Source organism: Dermochelys coriacea, chromosome 5 (assembly GCF_009764565.3).
Source record: "Dermochelys coriacea isolate rDerCor1 chromosome 5, rDerCor1.pri.v4, whole genome shotgun sequence".
Lineage (NCBI taxonomy): Eukaryota > Metazoa > Chordata > Testudines > Dermochelyidae > Dermochelys > Dermochelys coriacea.
Window position 1 is genome coordinate 18946395 of NC_050072.1, and position 16855 is coordinate 18963249.

Genomic DNA, 16855 nt, shown 5'->3' on the forward strand with positions numbered 1-16855 from the left:
TGCATTTCCTTTCAGGTGAAAATCCAGCAGCTGCTGCTAAATTCAGACAATTTTCCCCCAGGCCCTGCTTTGGGCAATAACAGCATATATGGACATATATGCTTTTCCCCAGCCTACCAATCTCAGCTGAGAGAACAAGGAGGCAATAGACACTGGAACTGGGAGTAGGGACACAAATTCCTTGCTTGCTCTACGCCATAACAGAACAATTTTCAGTCGCTCTGAATATAATCATTTATTTATCTTTACAGTGATGATGGAAGAATGTACAGGTGTTTTCACTCAACAGCAGTATAAAAATCTGTTTATATACATTGAGTCACAATAATCTTTAATTCTCCTGATCCATCATTATTATAAACCACAGGAAAAACAAATATTAAGTACAGGCAATATAATTCCAGTAGGTTTGCAACCTAGCGTCAAAAGCTCAGCTTTAGTTTAAGGATATTGTTTGATATTTTAAAAAAGACTATTTTAAGTCATAGGACACAAAATAAAGTTTGTTTTCCAAATAAGATATATACATCAAAAATAGGAGTCTAAAAAGGCATTGGTTTTAATGCTATTAGAAAGCTATATAAATGTGCATGGGTCCATTTCTTCTCACAATGAAAGACCGAAGGAGAAAGTGCCTCTGTTTTTTTAGGAAATTCCTCCTGGGACAAGTCAGTGAAAGTACCTGTAAGTTAGAGAGAGGGGTAAACAAATCAAAAGTAGAAGTATTTCTTTGGAGAAATGATAGGTTGATCACAATGTAAATGAGAATAACTTTGTTGAAACATATAGCTGTGTTTCAGTCACATTTCACATTAAGGGCCCACTTAGAAATAGTTGACAAAAGGCTAATAAATAGGTGATGTTTTAATAAATGGTTAATCAACTGTTAGAGTCCAACAGGTCAATAAGTTACTTATAACCATCTATAAACACTTGAAACTGATGCGTTTATAACCATCTAACTTTACTCACATATATAACATGTTTATAACATCTAACCCTTTATAAACTGTTTACAAATATACGCTTAAATGTGACCTGCATTTCTATGGCATTTAGTTACATTGCTCCTTAACCTAATTTTTCATTTTTTTGATAAATACCTTCCATTTTTATATATATTACATAATACATAAAAGTTCATCTCGATAACACATTTTCTTCCAGTTTAAAGTTTTTAACCCACCAACTATATACACAAACTGATCACTTATTCAAAAATCCTACTTAAGTCTGCAGTTAAAATGGCTGTTAGAAGAAAACAATAGAAAGATAGCATGCCGGCTATGTATATATAACAAATCCATTTTTGATGGAACTACGAAAAGGTCTATTATTAAGTTTAAATAAGTCAAATTTCTGCAGAATTATCCAATGAAAATAAGGATAATCATTACAAAACACAATAGGTCTATATTATAATCTCATTAATATCCATTTCAAAATAATTATTTGTTAGACAAAAATTTCATACTTCTGACTTATTTGTTTCTTGACTTCATAACTTTGACGTTTCGCAAATAAAAGAATGCTAAAGTTAGAGAAGTCTCTGAGTGCTTACAAAAATATTTATAAAATTTGTTAGAAGAGGTGCTTTGAGTAGAACTAAGCAAAGGATGAAAAGTATGATCATAGTAATTCATTTAAATTGAACAAAAATAATTTCACACCTAACCCATCTATTTCTCCTTCCTCCCCACCCCCCAAAAATCAGAAGTGTAGCTTTATATATTTTAGAAAAGTCAGTAACCTCACTCAGTACAAAGGACTAAATTCACTCTTGTGCAGTGGTTCACTGGGCTTAGAATAGCACTTTCTACACTAGGATGATTTTTACTCAAGTATTTTATTATATTGCATGTTTCTACTATTTCAGGACTTTTTTTAAAAAAAAATCTGAAGTCTGAGAACCTTTAATAGGTACCCAACTCCAATTAGCTTCAGTGGAAGTTGTGAATGTTCAGGAGAGCAATGTGGTTGCCCTCAAAGAGTTAAATGTTAGCTAAATCAAAAATGCACAAATACAAAATGGGGAATAACTGGCTAGGCAGTAGTACTGCAGAAAAGAATCTCAGGGTTATAACTGATCACAAATTGAACGTGAGCCAACAGTGTGATACAGTCACCAACAAGGCTAATAGAAAAGGAGTACTTGTGGCACCTTAGAGACTAACAAATTTATTTGAGCATAAGCTTTCGAGAGCTACAGCTCACTTCATCGGATGCATTTGGTGCATTTTTTTCCACCAAATGGAGCTGATGAAGTGAGCTGTAGCTCACGAAAGCTTACGCTCAAATAAATTTGTTAGTCTCTAAGGTGCCACAAGTACTCCTTTTCTTTTTGCGAATACAGACTAACATGGCTGCTACTCTGAAACCTAACAAGGCTAATATCTCTCTGGGATGTACGTAAGACTCGGGAAGTAAGAGTTCTGTTCTGCTTGGCACTGGTGAGGCCTCAGATGGAGTACTGTATCCAGTTGTGGATGCCACACTTGAAGAAAGATGTGGACAAACTGGAGAGAGTCCTGAGGAGAGCAACAAAAGTGATAAAAGGTCTAGAAAACCTGACCTATGAGTAGGGCCCTACCAAATTCATGGTCCATTTTGGTCAATTTCACAGTCATAGGATTTTTAAAAAATCATAAATTTAATGATTTCAGCTATTTAAAGCTGAAATTTCATGTTGTTGTAATTGTAGGGCTCCAGATCCAAAAAGGAGTTGTGGGGGGAGTCACAAGTTTATTGTAGGGGAGGTGGCGGTACTGCTAACCTTACTTCTGTGCTGCTGGTGGCAGCAGCACTGCGTTCAGAGCAGGGCAGCTGAAGAGCAGCGACTGCTGGCTGGATCCAAGCTCCGAAGGCAGAGCCGCCACCAGCAGCAGCGCAGAAGTAAGGATGGCAGGGTGTGGAATTGCCACCCTTCCTTCTGCGCTGCTGCCTGCAGAGCTGGGCCCTCGGTCAGCAGCTGCCACTCTCCAGCTGCCCAGCTCAGAAGGCAGCAGCGCAGAAGTAAGGGTGGCATGGTGTGGTATTGCCACCCTTCCTTCTGCACATCTGCTGGCATGGCACAGCCTTCAGAGCTGGGATCCCGGCCAACAGCTGCCGCTCTCTGGCAGCCCAGCTCTGAAGGCAGTGCAGAAGGAAGGGTGGCAATACCACGAACTCCCTAAAATAACCTTGTGGACACCCCCTGCAACTCCCTTTTGGGTCAGGACCCCCAGTTTGAGAAATGCTGGTCTTCCCCATGAAATCTATATAGTATAGGGTAAAAGCACACAAAAGACCAGATTTCACAGGGGGAAACCAGATTTCAAGGACAGTGACGCGTTTTTCATGGCTGTGAATTTGGTAGGAATGGCTTAAAAAAACTGGGCACATTTAGTCTTGAGAAAAGTTGACTGAGGGGGGACCTGATTTCTTCTTCTTCTTCCCTTTATCCCATCATGTGGGGTTAGGTCCTCATACAAGCATCTGCCATCTTCACTTGTCCGAGACAGCACTAAGGTCTACTTGCTTACCATCATCTTTGATGCAATCCATCCAATGCTTCCTTGGCTTTCCTCAGGGTCTCTTTCCTACCACCCTCTCCTACCACTTACCAGATCCTCTTCTTTCATCCTCTGTATGCGTCTGAACAGCAAGGTTGTGCTTGCTGAATTTTGTCAGCCATATCACAGACTTTGACTTCCCTCCTAAGGCTTTCATTTTAAAATCTGTCTCTTTGTGTAGCTCTTTTTATAGCATAGAGACATCTCATTTCAAAATACCTGCAGGCGTTGAACCTGCCATCTCTTTACTGCTATGGTTCTGCATCACACAGCACTGTGGGGCAAATCATTGTTCTGTACTGTTAGGCTTCCAGTGTCAGTGGCATATGCTTGTCATAAATAACACCTGAGATGTTATTCCACACTCTTCCAGCACTTCCCAGTCTGGACTGTATCTCAACGTTCAAGTTTGCTGTCTTCCATAAATCAGCCACCATGGCATTTTAACTGGTCAGTCTGGTTTAATTGTCCTCCGTTAATATTTACATCCACTTTCCCTATATCGTCTCTATTGACCTACACAATATCAGTATTAATTGTGTTCCATTTCATAACTATGCCTTCCTAGCTGGTCACATCTCTGGTTTACTATTTCCTGTACGTCTTGTCTCCTTTAGGGTGGGAAAACTATGGCCCACGGACCAGATCCGGCCCCTCAGGGCTTTGGATCCGACCTGCGGGATTGCTACCCCTGTGGCACTGCGGGCCCCACACCACTCTCAGAAATGGCCGGTTGGCCCCTGGTGGGGGGGCAGAGGGCTCCGTGTGTTGCCCTTACCTCCAGGCACCCCCCCCCCACAGCTCCCATTGGCTGGGAATGGGGAATTGCGGCCAATGGGAGCTTTGGGGAAGGTACCTGGAAGCGCGGCAAGGGCAGCATGCGGAGCCCTGTGCCCCCTCTTTACCAGGGGCCACAGAGATGTGGTGCTGCCGCTTCCGGGAGCGGCATGGCACGGGGCCAGGAGAGGCAGGCAGGGAGCCTGCCCTGGCCCCAGTGTGCGCCGCTGCCATCCTGGAGCCGCTCTAAGTAAGCGGCCCCGGGCCGGAGTCCGAACCCTTCCTGCACCCCATCTCCCTGTCCTGAGCCATCTGCCTGCACCAAAACCCCCTGCCGCACCCTACGCCCCTCCAGCACCCCAACTCCCTGCCACACCTCGCACCCCTCCTACACTCCAACCCCCTGCCCTGAGCCCCCTCCCGCACTCTGCAACCCTCCTGCACCCCAACCCCCTTCCCCGAGCCCCCTCATACATCCTGCACCCCTCCTCTGCCCCAATCCCTTGCCCTGAGCCCCTTCCTGCACACCATACCTCCTCCCACACACCACACTCCCTCCCGCACCCCAAACCCCTGCCCCAGCCCTGCATGCAATTTTCCCATCCAGATGTGACCCTCGAGCCAATAAGTTTGCCCACCCCTGCTCCAGGGGGACCTGATAACAGTCTTCAAACATGTATAAGCTGTTATAAAACAGAGAGTGATCAATTATTCTCCATGTCTACTGAATGTAGGACTAGAAGAAACTGGCTTAATCTGCAGCAAGGGAGATTTAGAAAATTTTCCCTAATATCTAACCTAACTATGAGGATATTTAAGATCTGGAATAGGTTACCAGGAGAGGTTATGGAATCCCTGTCATCTAAGATTTTTAAGAACAGGTTAGACAAACACCTGTCAGAGAGGGTTTAGATATACTTGGTCCTGCCTCAGCACAGTGGAATGGACTAGATGACCTCACAAGGTCCCCTCTAGACCTACATTTCTGTGATTTTATACATTATATACCATTGCTGAATGAAAGAATTAGAACCCTTTTGTCCTGTGGCATGGGAAGTTATTTTAGAAAAAACACCAAATACATTTTTGTAAAAGAAAAAAAAAATAGAACTAGATGAAATGTAAGCCCTTTGTAGTTTTGCAAATTATGTACATCAGATAATGGTGTTAGGGACAAATGAAATCTAAGGAGGAGGAAATTATGAACTCAAGCAATTTTCACCAAAAAAAAAAAAAAATGGAGAAATCATTAATTTTTGTACAATGTTCAAAAATAAGTTTGAAGCCTTCTTAGATGTTAATGTTGCAGAATTTGACCACTGTTCTGCATCAATACCTACTTTCTATTCAAACAGACTATTTGCATGAGTAAGGGTTTTCAGGACTGGGCCAAAGAGTCACGTTTTCCTCTTCTGTTGCACTAGTATGCTGGACAGCATATTTCTGATATTCTGTGTTTTAGCATGCATGCAGAGATAGCAATTTAGTATTTTGTCAGCCACAATGTATGTTCCTTGATACACGTATAGGACAAAACAGGGCTCGACTTTTGAGTGAGATGCAAGTGCCCACTGGGTGACTCAGTGACAGTGTTAAGATGAACAGCTGTTAAGATCAACGCTACTAATAACTACAAAGTTTTCCCATGTCACAGAAAAACCACCTGGAGTTCTGGCTTTACCTGATCCTTTTCTTATGCATCATCTCCATTGTCCATTTCCACATCCATATCTTTTGTTGTATCAGCAGCCCGTGACAAGATGTCTGCCATAAGTGCCTCCTCCAGTTTTTTACGCACCTGTTGCACCCGCTCTTCTTGTTTTCTGTTTCAAAAACAGAGCGACAAACATTTGAAACAATAGCAATCCGGTGTGTATATTGACATAGGACTATAACATTTGCCTAACCTTCACTCATAAGAAAGGGTTTGCAAGACTTGGTTTTTAGTCTAAACAGAAACATTTTAAAGCTGAAGTCATGAATCCTACTACAAAACTGACTTTTCACAGCATCAGGTAAAAGGATTTTTTTGATATTTTTTGAGTACTGTAAATATTCAACCACCAATTTAGCTCTCACAGAGCCATCACTCAAAAACATAATTGCGTAAGTTCTCAGGGCTCATCAGTTGTCACACAATAATACACAACCTCCTGTATCACAATATGGAACAGAGGAAAGAACTGTAAGTGCAATGCCAGACTACATTATTTTTTCTGAGGTTTTATCAGTATGTACAGCAAGTGTATAAGAACACCTTCCAAGTATTCGTTTCTAAAGTAGATGTTAAAAGCACTACAGAAATCATGTTTTCTGAGATGACAGTTCAAACTTTTAGTCCATAAATGTGAACTCTAATTTAGAGAGTTATAATTTTATGGAAAAATTCCTCTAGGTTCTAAATGTCACTCCACACCTGAGAACATTTTTAAATAGCCACTAGTTTACCAAACCCCATAAAATATATTAGTCTTGTTTAATTATTCAACCTAAGTATAATGTAACAAAACAGTACAGTGACTTTTTAAAATTTTATATTACCAGAACTGAATAAATTGAAGTGCTAGTACAACAGGCAAGATTTTAAAAGTACAGTTTTTATCTGGACATTGTCTCTAACTGAAACTATTCCAAGTTCTATTCTGACTTCAGATAAAAATGTTAGTTCGAAAAGCGGTTTGATGCTACGGAAGAAGCTGCTAAACAGACAACAGTGTTAATTTCAGTTTCTTTTAAGAAAAAGAAAACAAGACACCAAATACACAGACAACTTACATCTATTAAAAATAAGTATTTTAAAACAAACTGGATGAAATTCTGTCCTGTGTCTTGTAGAGTTTTTCAAATTTTAAGAGAATGTTACAAAACCCAATTTAAACAGATCTCTTAGAGCCACAGCATAGAACTCTTAGCGTGACACTAAAGTGTCTGCCCGCTCCTGATCCTAGGCTGCTCCTGGAGGCTGGAAGAGCCCCCAGCATAAATTAGATAGTCCTGGGGGTCTAAGTTACAGAAACCTCTTTATATTGCCCTATGGGCTTCAGTGCTGCATCCCCACCCCTACCAAACCCCTCCTGGACTCAGCCCCACCATTAGTTTGTGAGGGGTTACTCAGAAGGCAGTCTTTTGTCTGCCTTCTGCAGTGCCTGAACCAGGGGATTCTTTCCCTGGGTACATATGGGGCTTTTAAGACCCTTTATGCTGCTCTGACCCTGGCATGAAAATCTCACTCTGCATTGACCTAGGTACTTTATTAAGCCACAACCTGCATATGGATACAATGTTAGAAAAGTTTGGGATCCAATAAGCTTCATTTCATGTTTTATGTCAAGTTCACATTGTGGGTGAAAGAAACTCTTGTTAAAACTTGATTAAATATCTTTCTGCTCAGCACATCACATTAGGTTGGACTTTAGCAGTGTTGGGTACAGTAACAATGCTAAATAATGTGATTTATTTTTAAGCAAGGTGCAGGCAATATGAACTAGCTCTCCAAAGTATAGGTCAGGAAATTCAAGAGATATAGCCAGTTAGTCAATGGACCTAAAATTTTTCTCTTACATTAGTTTTACATTGATGTAGTTCCATTTCCTTCAGATTTTCACTGATATAAATTGGAGCAGAATCCAGTTCAGAGTCCAGTGCATGTCCAGATCCTCTGATGATGGCACTCTATGCCTTATAACCACAGCCACACGGAGGAAGTGTTCTCACTTGAATAGTTCCGATCACTGAAGACTGTATTTTTCTCTACTTTCTCCCCACATTTTCCAGTCAAAATTTCTTATGTGAAAAATGTTCATTTTCCCATTGAACTTTTGAACAGATTCAAAACAAGAATTTTAGTTTCAAACTGACACTAAAATCAAAATGTCATTTTGTTTTGATTTGTTTTTTCAAATTGAAAATGACAGTTTAAGTCAAAATGAAAGACATTTCTCATTTACATTCCAAAGTGTTTGTCTGAAACAAAAAAATTCCTTTTTGAAGTTTCTCCACAAGAAAAAACTAATTTTGCATCAGAACTGACGTTTTTCTGGGAAAACTTTCAGTTTTGACAAGATCATATTTTTCATCAGGAAAGCATTTGCACAAAAAATATATTCCTAAATCACTAGAGCTGGTCAAAGATAGAAGCCAATCTGGACTATAAAAAATGCGTGCTAGATGGATACACAGAGGATCCAATGCCTTTGTTTCCATTTGCGGTGGCAGCAAAGATACTAAGAAATCTGCCTCAAGCAAAGATGGAAGCAGGAGACCTGTGAGGATATCATTGGCATTGCTCAGCTGAACAGATGTAATCCCCAAAGTACGTCCCTCTCTTCCACAAAGAGCAAGAGGAGAACAAAACAAAGCAGCAAAGGCCAGTAGAAAAGCTGATGTAAAAGCAGAGGCAAAACTGTCTTTTTACTCTAATTTTCTTATTCTCTCTAGCACGTTGACTCAGGCCTGGTCTACACATAAAAATTAGATCAGCACAGCTGTGGTGCCCAAGGTTGTGAAAAATTCACATCCCTGAGTGCCGTAGCTATGCCTACGTATCCCCTGGGGTAGATACAGTTAGTCAACAGAAGAATCCCACTACTTGGAAAGGTGGGTTACCTACAACGATGGAAAAATCCCTTCCACTGCTGTAGGTAGCGCCTACAGTAGGGTGCTACTCAGTGATGAGCTGTCAAAATCTTAACAACCGGTTCCCTATACAAAATTCTTATTTAAGGGATTTGCCCCGTATGTATTTTTTGTACCAACAGGGTTACCATACGTCCGTATTTTCCCGGGAGGAATTTTTAAAATTCCTGGACGGTGATTTAAGAACCAAAAAGCCTGACCTGTCCAGGAAAATACAGATGTATGTTAACCCTGCCTAAAGTTCTTTTTTAAAAAGATGGGCCTGAACTAGAAATGAGCTCCATTTCACATGTGTGCGTCCCCGCCACTCCCTGGGGTTGTGCTGGGTGAGCAGATGTCCCGATTTTGGGGTCTTTCTCTTATATAGGCTCCTATTACCCCCCACCCCGTCCTGATTTTTCACACGTGCTATCTGGTCACCCACATGTGTGGGTCCCAGCTGCTCCCTGACCCCCTCATTGAAGCAGGTGTGCAGAGTTACTGCCCTGGGAACTGCAGGGCACCGGTGGATGTGGGGCCAGCTGCAGACAGGGGCGTGGGGCAGGGCTTACTGGAGGCAGGGGGTGCAGGGCTGGCTGCGGACAAGGCAGGGAGTGCGGAGCTGGCTGGAGACAGGAGGGTGCGGGGTTGGCTGCAGGCAGGGCACGGGGTGCGGAGCTGGCTGGAGACAGGAGGGTGCGGGGTTGGCTGCAGGCAGGGCACGGGGTGTGGAGCTGGCTGGAGACAGGAAGGTGCGGGGTTGGCTGGAGGCAAGGGGGTGTAGGGCTGGCTGGAGACAGGGCAGGGGCTGACTGGAGGTAGGGGCTGGCTACAGGCAGGGCAGGGGGGTGCAGGGCTGGCTGGAGACAGGGGCTGGCTGCAGGCAAGGCAGGGGGTGCGGGGGTGGCTGGAGACGGGGCTAGCTGCAGGCAGGGGGTGCAGGGTGGCTGGAGACAGGGGCTGGCTGCAGGCAGGGCAGGGGGTGGGGGGGGCTGGAGACGGGGCTAGCTGCAGGCAGGGGGTGCAGGGTGGCTGGAGGCAGAGACTGGCTGGGGGCAGGGCAGGGGTCTGTGTGGCAGGGGCTGGCTGCAGGCAGGGGTGCGGGGGTGGCTAGAGACAGGGGCTGGCTGCAGGCAGGGGTGTGGGGGTGGCTAGAGACGGGCTGGCTGCAGGCAGGGCAGGGGATGTGGGGGTGGCTGGAGATGAGGGCTGGCTGTAGGCAGAGGGTGCAGGGTGGCTGGAGGCAGGGACTGGCTGCAGGCAGGGGGTGTGGAAGTGGCTAGAGACAGGGGCTGGCTGGAGGCAGGGCAGGGGTGCGGGGGTGGCTGCAGGCAGGGCAGGGGGTGCCACAGGGGGTGGCTGCAGGCAGGGCAGGGGGTGCGGGGGTGGCTGGAGACGGGGTCTGGCTGCAGGCAGGGGGTGCAGGGTGGCTGGAGGCAGGGACTGACTGCGGGCAGGGCAGGGGTGTGTGTGGCAGGGGCTGGCTGCAGGCAGGGGGTGTGGGGGTGGCTAGTTAAATCATCTTCAACTGTACAGCCTATACACCATGGAGTGCTATACGCACGTGTAGCATAGAGAGTTGTATTGTGAATAGCTCTAAATACAATCTAGGTTGGAAACACATACAAGAAAATGGATGTCTCTAAAAGGCATCTGAACAGATCATGTGAAGCAGTATCAACCATAGATTCATAGATACTAAGGTCACAAGGGACCATTCTGATCATCTAGTCCGACCTCCTGCACAGCGCAGGCCACAGAATCTCACTCATCCACTCCTACAAAAAAAACCTCACCTATGTCTGAGTTATTGAAGTCCTTAAATCATGGTTTAAAGACTTCAAGGAGCAGAGAAGCCTCCCTCAAGTCACCCATGCCCCATGCTACAGAGGAAGGTGAAAAACCTCCAGGGACTCTCCAGTCTGCCCTGGAGGAAAATTCCTTCCCGACCCCAAATATGGCAATCAGTTAAACCCTGAGCATATGGGCAACATTCACCAGCCAGATACTACAGAAAATTCTTTCCTGGGTAACTCAGATCCCATCCATCTAATATCTCATCTCAGGGGATTAGGCCTATCTACCCTGAATATTTAAAGATCAATTACTTACCAAAATCCCATCATACCATCTCCTCCATAAACTTATCAAGTAGAATCTTAAAACCAGATAGATCTTTTGCCCCCACTGCTTCCCTTGGAAGGCTATTCCAAAACTTCACTCCTCTGATGGTTAGAAACTTTCGTCTGATTTCAAGTCTAAACTTCCTGGTGGCCAATTTATACCAATTTGTTCTTGTGTCCACATTGGTGCTGAGCTTAAATAATTCCTCTCCCTCTCCTGTATTTATCCCTCTGATATATTTATAGAGAGCAATCATATCTCCCTTCATCCTTCTTTTAGTTAGGCTAAACAAGCCAACCTCCTTAAGTCTCCTTTCATACGACAAGTTTTCCATTCCTCCGATCATCCTAGTAGCCCTTCTCTGTACCTGCTCCAGTTTGAATTCATCCTTTTTAAACATGGGAGACCAGAACTGCACACAGTATTCTAGGTGAGGTCTCACCAGTGCCTTGTATAATGGTACTAAAACCTCCTTATCCCTACTGGAAATGCCTCTCCTGATGCATCCCAAAACCGCATTAGCTTTTTCACAGCCATATCACATTGGCAGCTCATAGTCATCCTATGATCAACCAATACTCCAAGGTCCTTCTCCTCTTCCGTTACTTCTAATTGATGCGTCCCCAACTTATAACTAAAATTCTTGTTATTAATCCCTAAATGCATAACCTTACACTTCTCACTATTAAATTTCATCCTATTAATATTACTCCAGTTTACAAGGTCATCCAGATTCTCCTGTATAATATCTCGATCCTTCTCCGAATTGGCAATACCTCCCAGCTTTGTATCATCTGCAAACTTTATTAGCACACTCCCACTTTTTGTGCCAAGGTCAGTAATAAAAAGATTAAATAAGATTGGTCCCAAAACCGATCCCTGAGGAACTCCACTGATAATCTCCCTCCAACCTGACAGTTCGCCTTTCAGTAGGACCCGTTGCAGTCTCCCCTTTAACCAATTCCTTATCCACCTTTTGATGTTCATATTGATCCCCATCTTTTCCAATTTAACCAATAATTCCCCATGTGGCACGGTATCAAATGCCTTACAGAAATCTAGGTAAATTAGATCCACTGCATTTCTTTTATCTAAAAAATCTGTTACTTTTTCAAAAAAGGAGATTAGATTGGTTTGGCACGATCTATCTTTTGTAAAACCATGTTGTATTTTGTCCCATTTACCATTGACTTCAATGTCCTTAACTAATTTCTCCTTCAAAATTTTTTCCAGGACCTTGCATACTACAGATGTCAAACTAACTGGCCTGTAGTTACCTGGATCACTTTTTTTCCCTTTCTTAAAAATAGGAACTATATTAGCAATTCTCCAATCATTCGGTACTACTCCTGAGTTTACAGATTCATTAAAAATTCTTGCTAATGGGCTTGCAATTTCAGGTGCCAATTCCTTTAATATTCTTGGATGAAGATTATCGGGGCCCCACAATTTAGTCCCATTAAGCTGTTTGAGTTTCGCTTCTACCTCAGATATGGTAATATCTACCTCCATATCCTCGTTCCCATTTGTCATGCTACCATTATCCCTAAGATCCTCTTTAGCCTTATTAAAGACCGAGGCAAAGTATTTGTTTAGATATTGGGCCATGCCTAGATTATCTTTAACCTCCACTCAATCCTCAGTGTTATGCGGCCCCACTTCTTCTTTCTTAGTTTTCTTCTTATTTATATGGCTATAGAACCTTTTACTATTGGTTTTAATTCCCTTTGCAAGGTCCAACTCTACTCGACTTTTAGCCTGTCTCACTTTATCCCTACATGTTCTGACCTCAATTAGGTAGATTTCCTTGCTGATCCCTCCCATCTTCCACTCCCTGTATGCTTTCTGCTTCTTCTTAATCACCTCTCTAAGATGCTTGTTCATCCAGCTTGGTCTACAGCTCCTTCCTATGAATTTTTTCCCCTTTCTTGGGATACAGACTTCCGATAGCTTCTGCAGCTTTGATTTAAAGTAATCCCAGGCCTCCTCTACCTTTAGATCCATAAGTTCTTCAGTCCAATCCACTTCCCTAACTAATTTCCTTAATTTTTGAAAGTCAGCCCTTTTGAAATCAAAAACTCTAGTTGCAGATTTATTTTTGTTAATCCTTCCATTTAGTTTGAACTGAATTAGCTCATGATCACTTGAGCCAAGATTGTCCCCTACAACCATTTCTTCTATGAGGTCCTCGCTACTCACCAAAATTAAATCTAAAATGGCATCCCCTCTAGTCAGTTCAGCAACTACTTAATGAAGGAATCCATCAGCTATCGCATCTAGGAAAATCTGAGCCCTATTATTATTACTAGCCCTGGTCCTCCAGTCTATATCTGGGAAGTTAAAGTCTCCCACGATCACGCAGTTTCCATTAATATTTACTTTATTAAAAACATTAAAAAGGGCTCTATCCATATCCCAATTAGGCCCCGGAGGTCTATAGCACACCCCAAGCACTATCGTAGGAGAGGCTTTACTAGTTATCTTACCCAATGTAATTTTTGCCCAGACGGACCCCGTCTTATCCACTGCATCGCTTCTTATTTCTTTACATTCTACCTCATCATTGATATACAATGCTACTCCACCACCTTTACCTTTGTTTCTGTCTTTCCTAAACAGCACATACCCTTCAATACCTGTAGTCCAGTCATGACTACTATTCCACCATGTTTCTGTTATCCCTATAATATCTGGTTTCACTTTCTGCCCCAGTAGCTCTAGTTCCTCCATTTTGTTACCTAGGCTCCTCGCATTGGTGTACAAACATCTTAATTTTTGCTGTTTGGCCTTGCTCACATTTTGTACCCTATTAGGCCCCTTAGCCCAGGTAAGCGAAGATGGGGAAGCTGGTATGCCACTACTGAACACCATGCACAGTACATTACTTTTTACTTCAGTTTTGTGGAGGAGCAAATGAAAATTACGCCAAACACAGAAGTGTTAATTGAGCTGAAATGTCTTTTGAACCAATCAGGAAAGTTACAGATTCAACTTGACTTAATCGCAAGGAATGGCAAAGAGCTTGTTAATTTAATCAAATAGTTTGAAAGCCATGAGATTTGTGTTCATCAATTATACAATAAAGTTGCTGACTTAACACTTATCGAGCACTTACAGGTGAGCAATGCAGCAGCAGTGCAGGGATTCAAAACCAATGTATTAAAACTTTTATGGAAATTACAGACTTAAACGACCAAAGTAAGATTCTTTAGCTTTTTCTTAAAAATCAGTACTTTCTACAGATGGAAGAGCAGAACAGCAATGCAAAAGTGCCCTCTGCTGGTGGTTACACAAAATATTAACTACACATAAGCAGCTTGTAATTATTCATAATTAAACCTCTCTTCCATTAGGAAGAAAAAGTAAAAACCCTGACTCTAAGTTATTTTACATTCTTGCTGCAAGTTTCCTAGTCAAGCTGAAAACTGTTTAGTCCTGAATACTAAAGATGTTAGATAACTACTATGAAATGCTTTTGTAAGTGATACTTTATGTTTTTAAGGATTTTGGATTGAGTTTCGAATATGGCTGCATTTCTCTCTTTGGAGCAAATAAAATATAAGGTTGCCTGTTTTTAAATAAATACCTTTCCCAGTTTCAATGAATTCGTCTTTGAAAAAAAAAATAACAGAGTACACGTTGAAGGCAAAATACTTGCTCTACTGAAGTTAAAGGGAGTTTTGCCATTGACTTCAGTGGAGAGAGAATATCACCCTAAAAAGAAAAGGAGTACTTGTGGCACCTTAGCGACTAACAAATTTATTTGAGCATAAGCTTTCGTGAGCTACAGCTCACTTCATCGGATGCATTCAGTGGAAAATACAGTGGGGAGATTTATATACACACACAGAGAACATGAAACAATGGGTTTTATCATACAAACTGTAAGGAGAGTGATCACTTAAGATGAGCTATTACCAGCAGGAAGAGGAAGGGGGGGAAGAAAACCTTTTGTGGTGATAATCAAGGTGGGCCATTTCCAGCAGTTGACAAGAAAGTTTGAGGAACAGTGGGGGGTGAGGGTGGGAAATAACATGGGGAAATAGTTTTACTTTGTGTAATGACTCATCCACTCCCAGTCTCTATTCAAGCCTAAGTTAATTGTATCCAGTTTGCAAATTAATTCCAATTCAGCAGTCTCTTGTTGGAGTCTGTTTTTGCCCTAGGAGCTTTTGTGGATCAAGACAGGACACAGGTTACTGAACATATGTTCTGGTGGCTATTTTTCTTAACTAGAACCACACAACACTGCTACTTGTATATGTATGTGGTGGGCAGAGGATGTAGGAAAGTATTACACTGAAGAACATAAACTGTAAGAATGTGAATGGCTGGGGGAATATGAAGAAGCCAAACTTTTCAAAAATCAAATTACAATTAGGTTATACTAGTTTTAACTGTAGCAAAAATGCTATGGCAAGAAACCATGTCATGTCTAAATAACAGCAATCCAAGATCAACAGTTTCAAACTCTGAACATACTTTAAATAGATTGTTTTGTTTTCTTGTACAATCAACTATCTAGCTTTTTATACAATGGGCCTAGCATGATTTTTACATTTATACACTTTATTCCATAGATACAGAGGAGAACACAAAATAAAGTGTTCTTTTAGGCAAATGTTGGTCCAAATAACTGTACATAACCACACTACAGTGTTGTTTGAACTTCCACCTATGATTTCCCCCCTCACTTTTTCCATACTGTGAAGGCCAATACGGCTCCCTTTGATTTACTTGCTTGTTTATGTACCAGCACTGCTGTATTTGCTCTGTCAGCAAAAATGTACACAGCTCTAGAAATAGCAGTTAGCTGCTGTTATAGCAGAAGCACAAAATATGTTCCACAAAATTAGTGCCTTTTCATTTGAGACCAGTTTTTGATTTACAACCGTCACCCCATCCCAAACACACAAAGCAGTATATTCTTCATTCTAACATACAATAGGGATGGATATTCCATCTCTACACAAGTGTTTACAATTTCTGTAGGCTCTAATACCTGGTAAGTAGCCTCTAATAAATTTTAGGTTTCAGAGTAGCAGCTGTGTTAGTCTGTATTCGCAAAAAGAAAAGGTGTACTTGTGGCACCTTAGAGACTAACAAATTTATTAGAGCATAAGCTTTCGTGAGCTACAGCTCACTTCATCCGATGAAGTGAACTGTAGCTCACGAAAGCTTATGCTCTAATAAATTTGTTAGTCTCTAAGGTGCCACAAGTACTCCTTTTCTAATAAATTTGTAATGGTGGTAATTATCCTAATAGTTACCCAAGGCTCAAACTGGCAATAATTTTACTCTGTGGAGGTAGCCGTTATGCTCTGTCTTCAAAATTCATAGCCATTACTTGCCTCTGACCAGGTGTGACCAAAGCTTGTTCTCTTCATCCCTTAATTTTTCAATGCAATTAGTGTTTTTTAGAATTACCACCTTTTTTTGCAGTGTTATAACAGATAGGCTATATTAGGATGCTACCATTTACACTGTTTTAGTTTCATAAATGGTCTTTGTGTGAAGTTTGCTTTTCATTTCTGGCAGTAATAAAGATTAGTTAAAATAATCCTACATTCTGTGCTTGCTACTGAACAGTCAAAAGGGCCACTGTTGAGTTACAAGTAATTTCAATTACTACACTTGCCACTGCCCTCAGTCCTCCTGGCCAATTGTTGTGATTTATAATTTTCTAAGAAGTGTATCTTCTCCTTTGTTAAGTTGAAAAAAACCACACCTCACACAATACAGGAAAAACTGCCCTACTATGAATAAAATGCTGTAATTGTAACAATAAC

The 16855-nt window shown here is 41.9% G+C and overlaps 1 protein-coding gene across 1 annotated transcript in view; it reads right to left on the minus strand.

Annotated features, from left to right (window-relative positions):
• Nucleotides 1-216: 216 nt before the first annotated feature.
• The window catches only part of MBD2 (methyl-CpG binding domain protein 2), a 64381-nt gene continuing 47742 nt past the window's right edge, over nt 217-16855 (minus strand). Inside the window, exons 6-7 of the mRNA XM_038403276.2 lie at nt 6010-6151; nt 217-682 (exon numbers count right to left, since the gene is read on the minus strand). Of these exons, the coding sequence (XP_038259204.1) occupies nt 6022-6151 (130 nt within the window). The 3' untranslated portion in view covers nt 217-682; nt 6010-6021. The remainder of the gene's footprint in view (nt 683-6009; nt 6152-16855) is intronic.